At 36.6% G+C, this 16,062-nt stretch overlaps 1 protein-coding gene across 2 annotated transcripts; it reads right to left on the bottom strand.

The window, feature by feature from the left end:
• Nucleotides 1–3,206: 3,206 nt before the first annotated feature.
• On the bottom strand, nucleotides 3,207–15,836 carry LOC104894138 (uncharacterized). Of its 2 annotated transcripts, XM_019249684.3 has the most exons (13): nucleotides 15,692–15,836; nucleotides 14,686–14,798; nucleotides 14,485–14,602; nucleotides 14,096–14,177; nucleotides 13,396–13,492; nucleotides 10,188–10,290; nucleotides 9,967–10,100; nucleotides 8,564–8,741; nucleotides 7,409–7,566; nucleotides 5,363–5,572; nucleotides 3,976–4,323; nucleotides 3,699–3,825; nucleotides 3,207–3,522 (listed from the first exon to the last, which is right to left on the bottom strand). In XM_019249684.3, the coding sequence occupies exons 2-13, from the start codon at nucleotides 14,791–14,793 to the stop codon at nucleotides 3,371–3,373; spliced, it is 1,815 nt and encodes a 604-aa protein (XP_019105229.2). In that variant the 5' UTR covers nucleotides 14,794–14,798; nucleotides 15,692–15,836; the 3' UTR covers nucleotides 3,207–3,370. The 2 variants fall into 2 exon arrangements, with proteins under 2 accessions (XP_019105229.2, XP_048500159.1); XM_048644202.2 differs by lacking the exon at nucleotides 14,686–14,798 and having other exon boundaries at nucleotides 15,692–15,828.
• Nucleotides 15,837–16,062: the final 226 nt, after the last annotated feature.

Below are 16,062 nucleotides of genomic sequence, written 5' to 3'. Positions count from 1 at the left end.
ACTGTATAAGGGAGACATGGACCATCATATAACTAATTATAATGCGTATTGAATGATGCTTTAATTTGCCTTAGTCCCTAAAAACTGGCACGTAATGCAAAATTTGTGACACAAAACAAAAGCATCAACTGGTGAAACAAAAACCATAACAGACGCGTACAAGAATCTGATTACCCATTCTACTACGTTAAAGTACAGAAATTATTCCACTAAATATGCTTAGCTTTTAAGCTACAAATTAAGATGATAGAGATTAGAGAATCCATAATCTCATGATGATTGATGCTATCATGCTACTTTGTTACTTTTCATAATCCGAAGCATGGGATGCTACTATTGCTGGGGTATTTGGACGTTCTCATGGGATGCGTCGAACACTCAGACCAACAGACGATGATAGATGAAAGTGGAGTGAGCATATGAAAACAGTAAATTTAGGAAGTTTTGTGAGAAATTAAGTACTGGGTTTTCAGGGATCCAGCCCGATAAAAACAAAATTAATTGTTACTTTTAGTATGTGGGTGGCAATAGGTGGGTATGAGGCTATTTTATTACTCATTGATCAACCTTATAGTGGTTATAATTTTATTGTGATTGGGATGGATTTGATCCACATTAATATCATTGTGATTTGTGGAGTGTGGAGCATAACATTGTCAAACTCTCTCAACATAGTGACACTTTTTTGGGATAATTTTACGACAGCTACAATAAAATTATAACCACTATAAGGTTATACCTTGTGTAATTTGAACCATTGGTTTTAAAATTTAGATCACATTATTCGTTGAGTTGACTATATAATTTAACTATAAATATAATTCATACATTAATAAATTCGTACACTAAAATTTGTATATTTTTTTTATTGACCTTATATTCCACAAATCTTTGTTAAAGTCCATTATGTTCAACTTATATTAACTTATATAAGATCTTATAAGATCATATTAGATAAGATGTTATGTTAACTTATCTTCACTCATTTCAGAAAAAAATAAGATAAGATAAGACAAAATAAGTTAAACAAAACAAACCCTTAATAATTGATAGCAATATATTCAAAGAAAGGAAGGAACAATACCTCAAAAGGGAGAAGATAACTAAGTAACCGACGTTCAACAACGGTTTATTTTTCAGTTTTTTTTCTAGGAAAAATTGTCAAGAATAAGTCAACCTTTGCGTTGACCGCTTTTAACAAGTCAACCTTCATTTATTCCAGTAGCAAGTAAAGCTTGTACATGAATTAGCTTTTAACAAGTTTTTTTAAATGGTAACCTGCAATAGTAGGTTCCAACGGGTAATTAAAGATCTGTTAGGTTTATTGCAATTAATGTTTAAATTTTTTCCCACCTGTTATAAAATCCACCCAACTGCTTCTTCCTCCCTCTTTGATACTCTGCTTCTTCTTCCCTTCTTCCTCCTTTTCGTTTTTTTTCCTCTGTTATCTGATCCCAACTGACATTACTCCTCAAATGAACAACAAAGCTATCATTTTTATAAGCCCTACTCAAATTTTCATCAGAAATGATAAACCCATTTGTTAAATTAACAAAATCATCACCTACAGCACCCCACCATTGCACATGATCAGACCTAGGTAGCATATCAAATTCACTAACCCTAAAAGAACAATTGTCAACTACTGCAAAAACACCTCTCAATTGATGTTGCAACATTACAAATTCAGACTTTAAACCAGGCAAAGAGGTGTCATTCGAACATTTTGAATCAGAAGAATCAGAAATACAGCAGAGATTCAAAACTATAAAGAACATTAAAAGGGATCTTAGAAACCCTAAAAAGACCAATTTATATGCCATAGGAAGGGACGATCCAAAACAGATCTGGGCACCCCTCCCTACCTATTCCCCACAACTTAATCCTCAAATTTGGAGGATACCCTTTTCAATTGAACTTCAAAATACCCGAAATCAGGTCAGAACTTTGCCTAATATTGTGTAGATGGAAAGATAGAGGAGAAAGAATCAAATCAAAGAGTAGCAATAATAGAAACAATGAAGATGAAAAAGGAAGGTGAAAACATAGAAATAGTGATTGCTTTGCCCAACATATGTCGAGAAAAAAAAAGAGATGAAATTCGTGAAGGGTTTACCTTACTGGCGGAAACCCAAAAAGTCAGAAACTTTATCGTGTCAATGAAATCGGGACTAAGCACAGTGCAGAAGAAATTGGGAGGAGATAGACAGGGGAATTCTGGTGCGAGACAAAATTGCAACCCTAATCAAACACCACACACATGCATTCAGCCATGACTTGGAGACGAAGAACAGGAGAGAGAGAGAGAGAGTGTGTGTTATACGAACAGTTAGGGGAAACGAAATGTGGGGGGGATTTTTTTTGCTAGACTCAATAAGTCAAAGGGAATGGTAAGTTTAAAATGAAAGTTTACAGGTTGTTCAGGTCATAAGTATAAAAACTCGTTAAAAGCTAATTCATGTACAAGCTTTACTTGCACCTGGAATAAATGAAGGTTGACTTGTCAAAAGCAGTCAACGCAAAGGTTGACTTATTTTTGACAATTTTTCCTTTTTTCTATTGAACTAGCCTTTTCTTCGTCTTTCTATGTTTATTTAAATCAACGGGCAAAATAAGTCTATAAAAGTAAATAATTAAAACTTCAATAATTATAATTGCCACAATTTTATTGTAACCATTGAACAATCACAATAACCATATTCAATTATAGTTACTCATCTCCGTACATATTATATTCTAAAACACTGATTTTTTTTAAAGTCCCCTTTCTTACTAATTAACCATGTGAGAATTGAGATACACCCAATCTAACATAGTAACGTTTTCTCATATAGATACTCCATAAAACCTATAGCTACCCCTATAGCTACCTTTTCGATAATCATTAGCGACCCCTTTTATATCCATATAATTACTTATTAACATAAACAAACCGCACCCTAAATATGCAATATGTATACTTGAATGGTCAGCAAATCTTTTTTGGCCAAGTAATTAGAGCTTGCGCAACAAAATTCAAGCTCAAATTATTCATGACCTTGTCATTACTCGATAGTCAAATTTCCTTTGGAATGTACTGCTCGATGTCTAATTGCCTAAGCCTAAGAGGCTAAGAGTCTTGTCATTACTCGAGAGTCAAATTTCCTTTGGAATGTACTGCTCGATGTCTAATTGCCTAAGCCTAAGAGGCTAAGAGTGACATGCCCTCGATCCAAAAGAACACATCTTTTTGGTACATTAACATTACAAACTCAGGTAGATTAAACATTATCAGGCGACCAAAATTTCGACATTTACCCCTCTAATCCATTATGGTGTACGACAACTCTTCTAATTGTGATGATATGAAAGGCAACACTGGCTACATCGATCAATGTCGGAAATGCCTCACTTCAGTAAAGAAAAGTGAGACACCATATTTATTGCAACAATCTACAGCATCCTTATCTCTAATGCTGCCACCAGGCTCCGCTATGACACTTACGCCACTCTCACAAGCTTCTTCTACTGCATCCTTCCAAGCTGTTAACAGAACATATAAAGAAAGCCCATCAATAGACCTTCCTATTAGGTCAACTACTAGCAATATTAAAATAATATAGCAGTAAACAAGTGCAGCTAAGCTAGCTAATCTGACTTTGCAGGAGAGAAGTCTTCAGAGATGAAAGAATAGTGGAGTAATATGAAAAGGAAATTACCAAATGGGAAGAAAGCATCACTTGCCAAAGATGCTCCTTTGACCTCGTCTCCCGCTTTTCTCATAGCAATTCTCAAACTTTCAACACGGTTTGGCTGCCCACTACCCATGCCTAGCATGCATTTATTCTGCCAGAAAAGGGAGCAATTTAAGAACAAAGTAGGCTAGCATGAACCAAAAGCTATTACAAATATGAGGCTACTCAAAGAGAATGATGCGAGCATTTATTCGGTGGGAAGGTACCCTTCTAAATTAACAAAAAAACTAGTGTTTTTCACCTTAGCGATCACTATAGCATTGCTCTTCACATGCTTCACACAAAGCCAGGCAAATTTTGCATCATCTAGCTCCTTTGCTGTTGGGCTTCTTTCGGAGACAACTTTAAATTGGATATCTTCAGGTGTCAAATCATCAGACTCCTGAGCTAACCAACCACCTCCAACTTGTCGCAAAGAAAGTTTTCCTTTGTCATTCTTCTTTGCCTCAAGAATTCTCAGGGTCTTTGACTTTCCACGGAGTACCTCAAGTCCTTTCTCTGAAAACCCGGGCGCAACCACAATTTCATAAAACATCCTAGTCTCACCATCTATAGGGCTTCTAAACTCTCGAATTTCCTTCGCAAGAGTCTGCAAAGAAAAAACAAATCAATAGAATGATAGATCGAATCATTGATTGGAAGTATGCAACAATACAACTTATAAGTCCTAAGGAAATCATATGCAACTTCATTATTAACAGGTTCAAAACTGATGCAAAGGTTGTTTCAGACTAATAGAGCTGTTTCCAGAAGAGGACCCACACATTATCAGTAGTAGTGAAAAGTACGAACAGCGGGACAGGTGATACGATATTGAGATAGTTAAAAATGGTAAGAAGCATTGTCGAAACTAGTCCTTCAAAAGTTATTAGAATGTTGTGATGAGATAGATATATTCCAAAGGTTCCTTAACCATCTACAAATGAAGTGCAACTAGTGATGCATATAAATATACATATATGTATATATGAAAAAAATAACTTAAAAATGAATTTTTCACATATGGCACATTCCATGATCAACTCAACAATCCACCAACATCTCTTGATTTATCATCTTGTGCCAAACAAGATGTAAAGGTAAAACCAGGCAGTAATAGTACAATGAGGGAGGTGTCGAGGGGTGGGGCAATATAGTAATGATAGTTCAATAACAAGAAGATAATGGCGTTGTTGGTAAGCCTCCTCAGTCTTAAAAAAGTACTCCCGCCATCCCTTAATCAAAGGGCCAAATTCAATCAGAGGCCATTTCTTAAGAAATGAGTTAAAAAATACCATTATATTTAATAGCTTTATATATGGATTCTTTATCAATTATCCTTAATGATAATAAGAAAGTTCCAAGTCAATTTAATAGCTTTAAGAAGTGGGCCATTATATTTGGCTGGCTTCTAAAGAAACGTGGCCTATTCAATCATGACATGGGAGCACAATTATGAAAAGACAGGCAACTTTCAAAACTTTATAAAAATATTAGCTTTACCTCAGGATGACATTCTAACTTAGATAAGAACCAGAACCTGAATGATTTGTAATTATTCACATTAATTATTAATATTGAAACTAATGCCTACGACAATGCCTATAAGTACACTATCACCAGAAAGTGGGATTAAAGCAATTGATCACCTCATCAATTATAACGTTAAAGGCCACAATGCCACCGAATGCGCTAACTGGATCTGCTTTGACAGCTAGTCTGTATGCTTCAAGGATGTCATCACGTGAAGCAACTCCACAAGGGTTTGTATGCTTCACCACCACACAAGTGGGATCTTCAAATTCAGAGACACAATTCCAAGCTGCATCAGCATCTAAGTAGTTATTATACGACATTTCCTGCAGACAGGAACAATTCAAAAGAGTGTTAAATAGAGTGCACATATTTTCAATTACATGGGGAAACCCAAAAGTGTAGTAGTAGAGGTATCAAGTCATGCCAAATTGCCAAACAGTAAGAAAGGACCATCATAGACGGAAGTAACGAAACAGCATAGAAAAGAACTAGCCAAGATACTAAAATAGAGACAATATTTGTCACTCCACCCAAAATAAATATCCACATTACAATATTGGGATGCTATGTTACTTGGACTCTTCGTTTTACTTCAAGTACCCGTGTCGGATCCTCAACACTTGGACATGGGTATAACTCTTAGACACTTCATTTTGGGCCAAAATCATTGAAAACTTTCACAAAATAGTCGAGTCAGACACTTGGACGCTTACCCATGTTAGACATGGGTACCCAAGTCCGAGTAACATAGTTGGGATGTCATTAAAAAAAACCTCTTCTCTTTCAACTAAAAGTCAACTGGTTAAAATTTATTTTCCACTGTCTCCTTACCCAAAGTCAGCCATAAGGTTTATATTTCGGACAGAGGGAGTCTTAATTTTTTAAATCAAATCAAGTATGTTCTAATAGTACAAAACTTTTTCAAAAGAAAGTGACAGGCTGCTTGCATCATGTTTTAGAAAGGAAATGAAATAAAGACATTAAAGGACAACAACAAAGCCTTATTCCCGAAATGATTTGGGATCGGCTACCATGAACTGTCACAAGGAACTGTCCGTGAAAAATGAAACAAGAAAACAGAGGAACATGTTAAGTAAAACAAAGAAAGGTGAGAAAGTGGAAGCGAGAAAGTGGAAGCGAGGGAAGTAAGACAAGAGAAAACAAGGAATGAGAAAACAAGGGTGGTGAAAGGGTTCATTATTTTTACCTGAAATGAACTCTAATTTCACCTTGTGCCTATACCTGATTAGAATTGATATTAGACTTGATTCACCTTTAAACTTAATTTTTTAAGGTGAAGAGGAGCAGAGGACACACCCGAAAGTGGAAAGCAAAATAAGAGGATATAGATAATATTTGAGAAAGTCTTATAAAAGAGGGCTTAAGAGAAAAAAAATAATTACAAATGTGAAAAAAAAAAAATGAAGTGGTTTGAGAAAATCTTAAGAAAGAAATATGCTTCGGGAAGAAAAGTTTGCAAAAACAAATAAAGTAAAGAGAAATTAGTACGGATAAAAGAAATATTAAGTGAAGTCGTATCATCTACATAGATTCTCTCCCTCCACTCCGCCCTAACTAATGCCATATGTTAATCCCAAATAAACTCATATCATAACACTCATCCAAATTTTCTAAGGTCTTCCCCTACCCGCTCACAATCCCATCACTTCACCCCTTTTCGTGCCTCCAAGCTGGTGCATCACTTGCTTCCTCCTTACATGGCATACCACCTTTAGCAATTCTCCCTTGTCTTATTCTCAATAGGTGCAACCCCTACTTTCAATCCTCATCTTATTTTCAATAGGTGAATACCTACTAAATGACAAAAAAAAATATCAATAAAAATGGGGAATGGGCATTCTTTTCACGACAGAATATTGAAAGAACCAAGACAACAATGACCTCTCCAGTTATGTTTAAGTCCTAACTACCTGATCATCGTTACTCATGTAACTTTCTCCTAACTGGCAGACAATAAAGAAAAATCAAATGAAGGTTCCTGCAAACTAAAAAAAAACTCAGTATACTTAATGTACTTAATGCTGAATGAAGCTCCATTCATAGACAATAGTCCTTTGTGGTTAATGGAGTGCTAGTATGAAAGAAAAACTTCCCAAGGTGTTAAATCAGAATATAAATGCAATCTATACTTGTCTCACCTTTCCATGGTGTTGAACAGCTGTAGCAATACCACCAGAATTGACCTCAGCAAGTCTCTTGTCAACATAAAATGCTGCTTTTTGGTGAGGATTCTCTCCATACCGAAGTGAGCTTTTAAGGGACAATGGTATTGTGAAGCTGGGTGGAAATTTATCTTCTAAAAAATGAAAAAACCATTAGTCTCGTCCACAATGATAAGAAAAATAACTAAGTTGTTTATGATGAACATATTGGATGTCTGATTGTGTGCGGAGATACATATTCTGCATATAAGGAGTTCTGATAAACTAAAATCACAAGAATTAAAGGTTAGGTAGGAACAGCCAAACAGGAAATTCTAGTAACTCATAATCGCCTAACACAATAATTAGAAAATGCTTTTCCAGAGTGAAAGTAAATCAAAGAGGTGACGTGACATACAACAAGCAGCAGTGCAGAAACAACATTTCGAACCTAAGTGTGCAAACAGCATGTCAATTCAAAATCTTGTCTAAATAATACCACATCAATGTCCATACCCCAGTGCCTCTAATGAACCTCCAGCCTATACAGAGTAGGGGAACAGATGCAAGCAGCACTAACCCCACAATTGCAAAGAGGCCTGTATAAGTTCAGCCCACATCAATGTCCATACCCCAGTGCCTCTAATGAACCTCCAGTCTAGGCAGAGTAGGGGGACAGATGTAAGCAGCACTAACCCACAATTGCAAAGAAGCCTGTATAAGTTCAGCCCTGCAAATGCAGAGAGCTTGTTCCTCTTGAAAATATGGGAAAGGCAATTTACTGCCCTACAACTTACAGAAATAGGAAGTAAATCAAGGTTCGGTCCACCAGAATCTGAAGTTGGAAATTAAGTCTTCGCCGAAAAATAAGGATTGCTAATTCTTTTGTACTCTCAGATTGCGGCAAATCTCCCTAACCGCACAGGTTGGGCCACGCCGGGTTGAGTCCAAGATTTATCATGCCGACTCAATGTTAACTTCACTCACATCAAACAAGGAAACTCAATTAAGAGGACACCAGGACGCTCTCCTGGGTTCCTAGCCCAAAGAAAAAGACAAGGCTCAATTTGCCCGTTCTACCATTTATTAGGGGCCCTCTCTAAAAAGTGTTAAGTGTGTTATACATAGCTCATAATACGTACATAGACATACCTCCTTCAGTCTCCTTCCACAGCCACTCTGAAACTGCAGAATCATACGCAGCTACATGCTGAAAAGCCTTCCAGGCAAGCTTCCTACGGAATTGTTGGTCATCCTGATCACCCTTAAGATAATCTATCAGAGAGCAGTAATCTTGTGGATCAACCACCACCAAGACATCCTTGTGGTTCTGTTAAAGTATCAACAGGTAAAAACTCAAGTAATTAACATTATTGAAAAGTTGAGTCTTAGACAAGCAATTACAAAAAATAAATATAATATAAATCCATTAAAAAATATGAAGAAAGAACATCACATAATGGTCAAGAAAGGTATGGTTTAGCCTAAGAAAGTGGAACCAACTATATGTTCTAGAAGATAGTTAGCAGAATTGGATCGAAACAGTCAACAAGGAAAGTGTTTGTGAGCAACATGGTTAAAAGATCAGCCCACAGTTGAACCAACAAGAAGACAGTTACCACATGCTGATAGAAAATTAGGATAAGACAAATAGGACATGGTGCTTGAGCATCAAGTTTGAGTTATTATGCTTCCATACATACTTAAGGTTAAAACTAATAAACATCAGCCCTAAATCAAATAAAGATGAAGAGGCTGGAAACTGGAAAGCAATACTACGAAATCTCAACAAGAGCTAAGATCTGTGCCAAAGATGCATAAAGTGGATGGCTCAATGAAGAGTTATAAATTGTAGAACTCGGTTTATAGCTCATCCTGTTATAGGAACTCATCACCAAGAATACTTTATGAATTTGATGTCCAAAAAAAAAAGGAAGGGGAATACACTTGTAGAGTTAAGAGTTCATTCTTTTCACCAGAATTCCCCATACCTGAACTTATTATAAGTTATCTAACGTGTAGGTTCTTATGTGAAGTTAGCTAAACTTAACTGAACTGATATCTAACTTAATTAAGCTTATAGTTGTGAAAAAAAACATTATAACCCTTATCTAAACTTAGCTTATGAACTTATTAGCTCATTTTTTTATTTCCTAAAATGTCTTTTTGGGTGCAAATAAATAGTCTTGAGACTAACAATTCATTTCAGCAATGGAAGAACAAAGACTCTTGAAATGTTTATTTTATAAATTACTATATGTATTTCCCACATGTTCAATCCCTTACGAACCCTGTTCAACCAGGATAAAAAAAGACAAGATAAATCCTGTAATGTCCTTCCATCTCTCCTCTTTCTCAATCGCTATCCACTCTCACCCCATACCCCCTCCCCGACCTCAAAGAATGAACGAAAAAGCAAGAAAGCGGGTAAAAGAATTCATCACTCTGAAAAAGTTGGATGACCTTTATCACCTAAGTTACGAAAAAAAACATATGTGTTGAGATATGCAACTAACATTCTAGTAAATCACAATTTTGCCAAGCAGGGTAATTACCTTTGCAGCACCTCTGATCATTGTAGGCCCGCCAATATCAATATTCTCAATTCCCTCCTCAAAATGAACTCCTCCAACTGAAGTTACTTTATCATAAAAGGGGTATAAATTTACAACCACCACGTCAAAGGTTCCTGCACATATATTGTACCAAACTATGTTAACCACACAAAATTTACAAGGAAAGAAATAATCAAGTATAAACCTACAGTATAACTGACCAAATCCATGCTTCTCTAGAGCATCCATGTGATGTTGAAGGTCTCTTCTAGCAAGGATGCCACCATGTATGTAAGGATGCAAAGTTTTGACACGACCATCAAGCTGTAAACGGAGATCTATTAGATTTCATAATGATATATCACATCACGACACTTTCTTGCTAAGTTATGCACTTTTTACCCCTATAGTGTGTGCATCTGTATGTGATGACTAATATCTTGAGTAAATAGACAATTGCAAAAAATAAAAACCTCCACAAATTCGGCCCATCAAGACATTTTTATAATCAGTGCAAAGTGCACACCAGTCGTGAGTCGTGACTTCCAGTAAAAATTGGTAAACAAATCAAACAACATAAAAATAACTTAAGAGACAACTATAGGGGGTATGGTTCAGGATGAGTAAAAGGCTAGATGACTGGGAGACTTTATTTTGTTAAAAGATTGTATAATGCTCATTCAGCCTTGTGTTGCACCTAGGAGTGAAAGGTGTTTGGGATTTGGGAACGAACATGCTAGGGTGCACAAAGATGGAAACGAGGAATGGAAATGCAAAAATGCTGAAACATGAACATACACAAACAATTGGAAAACATGGGAACACGAACTCATAGAGTAATAAAATCTATTGCCTGAAAATCGAACATACATTTGACTGCTATTAGCAATACCGTAGATAAAAAGGGTACATTAGTAAGTTGAGTTCTTTTAAAGAGTTCATTCACATCATAGTTCAAGAATGCAGTTTCAGTCATGATCGCGGTAACGGTCATGGTGATGCAGGAATGGGTATGATGCGGTTGTCGTGCCGCCAAATATCGGCTCAGACCATGAGATATCCCTTGAACAAGCCTAAAACACGGCTTTTTTTACCCCTTTCCAACAAAGGTAGTATTGGTTCGGTATATTTGAAATCCTTTAGAACACGGGCGATACAGTACGATGTGCCCTTGTTTTGACACCATGATTCACATATTATAAGAAATACTGAGACTTTGAAGATCCACGAGAGAAAGACGCTTGTTTGTCGTAGAGAAAAAAGGTATCCTATAAGTTCTGCTGAGTTTCCAATTTCTAAAGTTATGTAATTTCATGAGAGTCTTCATGCATCAAAAGTGACATCTGAAAACATTTTCTTAGAGGGAATTTGCAATTTGAATCAGTGAGTAACCATCTATGGCACTTAGTGATCGAAGACAAGTAAGGTATGGACTTAAGAAGGATACATGAACAATACTTATGCGCCCTAGAGTAGTCCTTTAGGGGGCGTTTGGTTGGAAGTGGGGAAAGGAATCAAGTAGGGTTAGGAAAGGAAAGGAAAGGAACCCCAAACCCCCAATTTTACCCATGTATTTAGTTAGACAAGAGAAAAGGTTACAAAAGTTGACCCTTTACCTCCCTCCCATCTCTTTCTCTCATTTGCACCGGCACCGACGTTGATCGCTCGACGCATCGGGGGGTGGTTGTCTCATAGATGGGATAGGGTTTTCCAGGGGTGGGGTGGTGTTTCAGCGGGTGGGGTGGGGTTTTCGAGGGGGTGGGTTTTCGACGGGTGCTTTGGAGTTTCGGGGGCTGGTTGTGTCGAGGGTTGTAGAGGGGTGGGGTGGAGTTGCGGGGGGTGGGGTTGTAGGGGGTGGGGGTGGGGGACTCAGGTGGAGGGTGGTGGTGGGGGTGGTGGCGGCGGCTCAGGTGGTGGTCAGTGGTGTTATGGTGTAGAGGGATTTGGGGGTATCCAAAACCTTTAGGGGGGGAGTAATGAATATAAAGGTAAGGGAGGTAATTCTAAATTGAAAAATGGGTAAAGGGAAAGGAAAAAATCATCAACCAAACATCAAGTAAGGGAAACATAAGTTTGGAAACCCTTTTCCCTTTCTTCACACCCCTCAACCAAACGCCCCCTTATAGTTTATAGTCCTTAGTCAACTAAGGTGACAGGAAAGATACTTCTGTAGTATTTTCTTTAAGTGATGCACCATGAATGCCAATCTTCTACTTATTTTACTTTCGCTGAGATGGAGGACCCCTTGTCCTATGTAATGGAAAGCTTGTGTGTCTGTTAATTAATTTATTTTTTCATCTCTACACGGAGTAACCCCTGACATTAATTATCCTTTGGAGAACCCCTCAGACAAACATATATAAATCATGAGATCAACTAATACGTAATTGCGGGTCTAATACTTCTTCCATTTTCTCCCACTTGTGTTGAATTTAAATTTACAAGTATGAGAGACGAGATATTTCAACATACTGGCAATTAAACAGCACATGTAGCTTCCCACAAAAAAAAAAAAAAAAACAGCACATGTACTAAGCTGTTTGACTCAAAGCATCATATGTTAACCTAATCAATTGAGTCAAACAGCTAGGTATGTGGTTCCAAGCATGAATACTTCTCTCTTAGTATTTCTTGGATGGTTGTCGGCTCTTAGGAGAGTCCTATTACGAATGGGAGTCTTCATATCCTAGAGTTAGTAGATTTCTATTTATATTTTTGCTTGGACGGTTTTACTATTCCACTTGAATAGGTTTTATGTGGTTTAAGCTTAGTAGGTCTCTTTTCGTGCTTTGTTTCGATTTATTTTGAGCCTTGGTTGCTGTTTATTGAGTTTGAGACCTTGTTGCTTGCACAGCTACACACAAGGTTAGTACACTTTTTAGTTAAGTTTCTTTATTCTAGTTAGTTTAAGTTTTAGGTAAGTTTCCTAATTCTAGATGTTTACTTGGGCGGCAATCCTAAGGGATTTAGGAAACTAATTAGGGTTCTTTCTTGCTTATATATAGGGTTTACATTCATTCATAAAATCAGTTTTGAGAGAGTATGAAATTACAGTACTCATCGAGAGTCCTTCATGTGTTAGCTAAGCACAAAACTCAAACCTAGACTTTGAGAGGAAATTGTGCCTAGACCATAATTTTCCACCTTGAACCGAGACTTCAAGGATTGATGCATCTTTTAATTTTCATGCCTTCATAATCATAAAACACAAAATATATTTCCAGATTGTTCATTAGTTCTAGCGAAATGAGATTGCATCAAGTTTAAGGTTCAAGGACTCCAACAAGATCCGATATTTCTCTATAGATTCTTGTGGATATTAAAGCTTCACCAAAAGGGGGTTTTAAGATCCATATCTTCGGGTATACAAACAAATACTATCAAGATCATAATCATGAGGGTGAAGTACAATACATTTAAAAGGCTCACCATTTCAGGAAAAGAAGTTAGCTGCTCCACTTTAATTACAGAAACACCAGCATTTTCCAAAGAAGTTGCGGTTCCTCCGGTTGAGACAATGGTGTACCTAGAAAATTATAACATGTCAATATCAAATAAAGAAGCTTTTTCCTCGTAATATCATCTATCAAGAGACCCAACAAAATAACAAGCAAACACTAAGAAAAAAAAAAGGTAATCACGCAGCTTCTAAGGGTCACAGTTTGAGTGTAAGGATGTAAAAGGTATGACACAAATTCACCTTTCTTGGGGTAAATGTATAATCCTAGTGTGCAGTAAGATCCACGTGTGTGTGGCAAGCATAAGTGAGGATGATAATCAAGAGTGCAAGTTCGGCAATGCTCAGGGCTTGTATGTGCACAATAGGCACAAGCGGGTCTGAGACAAAGAAAAAATTTGGTGATTGGGAAGCCTCAAAGTGAGTGCACTACCAAGTTTGAGATTAAGGTTGACAAAACAACATCAACTCAAATATATTAAAGCAAGGTGTAAAGTTTTGACTTCATTCATCAATACCCTGCAAAGAGGCTCAAATCATATATAGTTATACTTGTAAAAGAAATTAGTGATCAACATTAAAAAAATCACTAAAATTCCTCCATAATATAAAAATCAACAACAATCCAAACGAAGAAATAAAAAGGGAAGTAAAGGGCAAGGTACAACTTACCCTAAGCTCTGTAACCCGCTTCCAACCAGAGCTAAATCAGTCTTATCAGACAATGAAATCAATGCCCGCTTGGTCTGTGAGACTAAAAGTCAAGTAATCATGTAAACAATCATGCAGAAATTTCATAATACCAAAACAAGAAGCACTACCAAAATCAACTATGTATGCAATAATCATAAACATCCCTTCGGTATAGTGCAAAACCTGAGGAGTAATGTATTCCTAACTGTTATAACTTTATAAGGGGGGATTTCGGAAGAAACTTGGGGGGAAATAAAGGGCTTTTTCAGATAAGTGTGAGAAAATATAGAATGTATTAATGTGTTACAATTTATAACATAGTAGACTAACAGTTACACCATACAAGAACCAAAGAAGAGTGAAAGCACCTGAAGGTGAACTTTCTGACTGCGATGCGGGGATAGTTGCAGACGAAGTCATAGCTTTCACTTGCTTTGACATTAATTTTAGTGACAACAGTCCAATGTCAGCTGAACCTGATGTAGCCTAAAAAGATACTCTAAATTAGAAAATGATAAATATTGCAACATCAAATAGTTATGTCCAAAAAAAAAAATTCAATGAATTACCAATTCAATGCCTAGTTTTGGGGTAAAAGAAGGCTGACAAAATCTGGAACAATTGATAATTGAGGTCGTGGGTGCTTTACATGCACTAGCCACAGAAAATGCAGGCATTTCAGCTGCAATTCATGACCCACAATTACAATATTACAAATTGCGTAAAATAAACAAGACCCACCATTACAAATTGCAAGTCAGTCTCAAACTCTAAAGTTTTAGAGTAAAATAAACAAAACCTACTCTAACAAATTCCAAGAAAGTTCAACTCTGGAAGATGATACTTTGAGTTGTAATTTAGAAGATGAAAGGCTAGTCATCTACTCCTACTTAATATGAGGCAAAATTCGCCTCAAAAGCACCAACTATGGTAAAATTGGCCTTAATTAAAGCTTGACCTTTACACAAACCCCGTACTTAACTCAAATTTAACACACCAGTTAATCACCCTCTCACTTTTGACTTCATCTAATTGCCCTTAATTCCATGATTGACTTATTATTTTCAACTCGGAAATTCGAGGAAATTTTATCAATTTACTGATTACTACTCCAAGGATACAAATACACCATCTGTGGCAGGCCCGTCCCTGAGCCAGGGCAGGAGGGGCGGCCGCCCTGGGACCGGGGATGACAGGTCCTTCATCCCTGATTTCCAGCCACAACATTTGAAAAAATTGATCTGATGAAATTAAACAAGAACAAGTGAACACAAATATGCGTATCTACAAGTTGTAACATAAATTTTCTTATCATTTAGTTCCATGAAACAAAGATGAATTAACAAGTTATACCAGAAATTCGAATCATAAGTTTATAACAGGTAAATTATCCCTAAAAACATGAAATAACATATATGAGATAAAAAAAAAAAAGTTGAATTCATGAAACAAACAATAACAACCGCATAAAACCAATCGCATGAATAATCACATGAAGTACATCTTAAAAATCGCAATTCCACACCAAAATCCGCAACAAAACAAGTAGATTCATCTAAGGAACAAACCAACAACCTGCTATTCGAGCTTTGGAATTAGCGTATGAGTGACGAATTTGCGTATGAGAGGTTCTAAAAGGATTGAATTTGCGTCTTTTGGAGTGTTACTATACACGCCAGTACCTATGTAGTTTAAGATTTTTCTTTTGATGCAAAACACCCGAAAATGTAAGACTCCAGAAGATTTTAAAAAAAAATTTGAATTGACGAGTTTATAATAATTTATTGTGTACCGAAAATTTATTATGACTCTAAATATTATCATATAGATACGATTCCAATGAACCTTATTGATGCAAGACTCCCTGGTTAAAGATCTCTTTAACTTGAAGGTGCAATGAAGAAATCGCATTTTCGCGATCTCGAATGCGATATTCGTTAGCTCAG

Source organism: Beta vulgaris, chromosome 5 (assembly GCF_026745355.1).
Source record: "Beta vulgaris subsp. vulgaris cultivar EL10 chromosome 5, EL10.2, whole genome shotgun sequence".
NCBI lineage: Eukaryota > Viridiplantae > Streptophyta > Magnoliopsida > Caryophyllales > Amaranthaceae > Beta > Beta vulgaris.
Note: the sequence above shows the minus strand (reverse complement) of the source record. Positions and strands in the feature narration are given on the sequence as shown.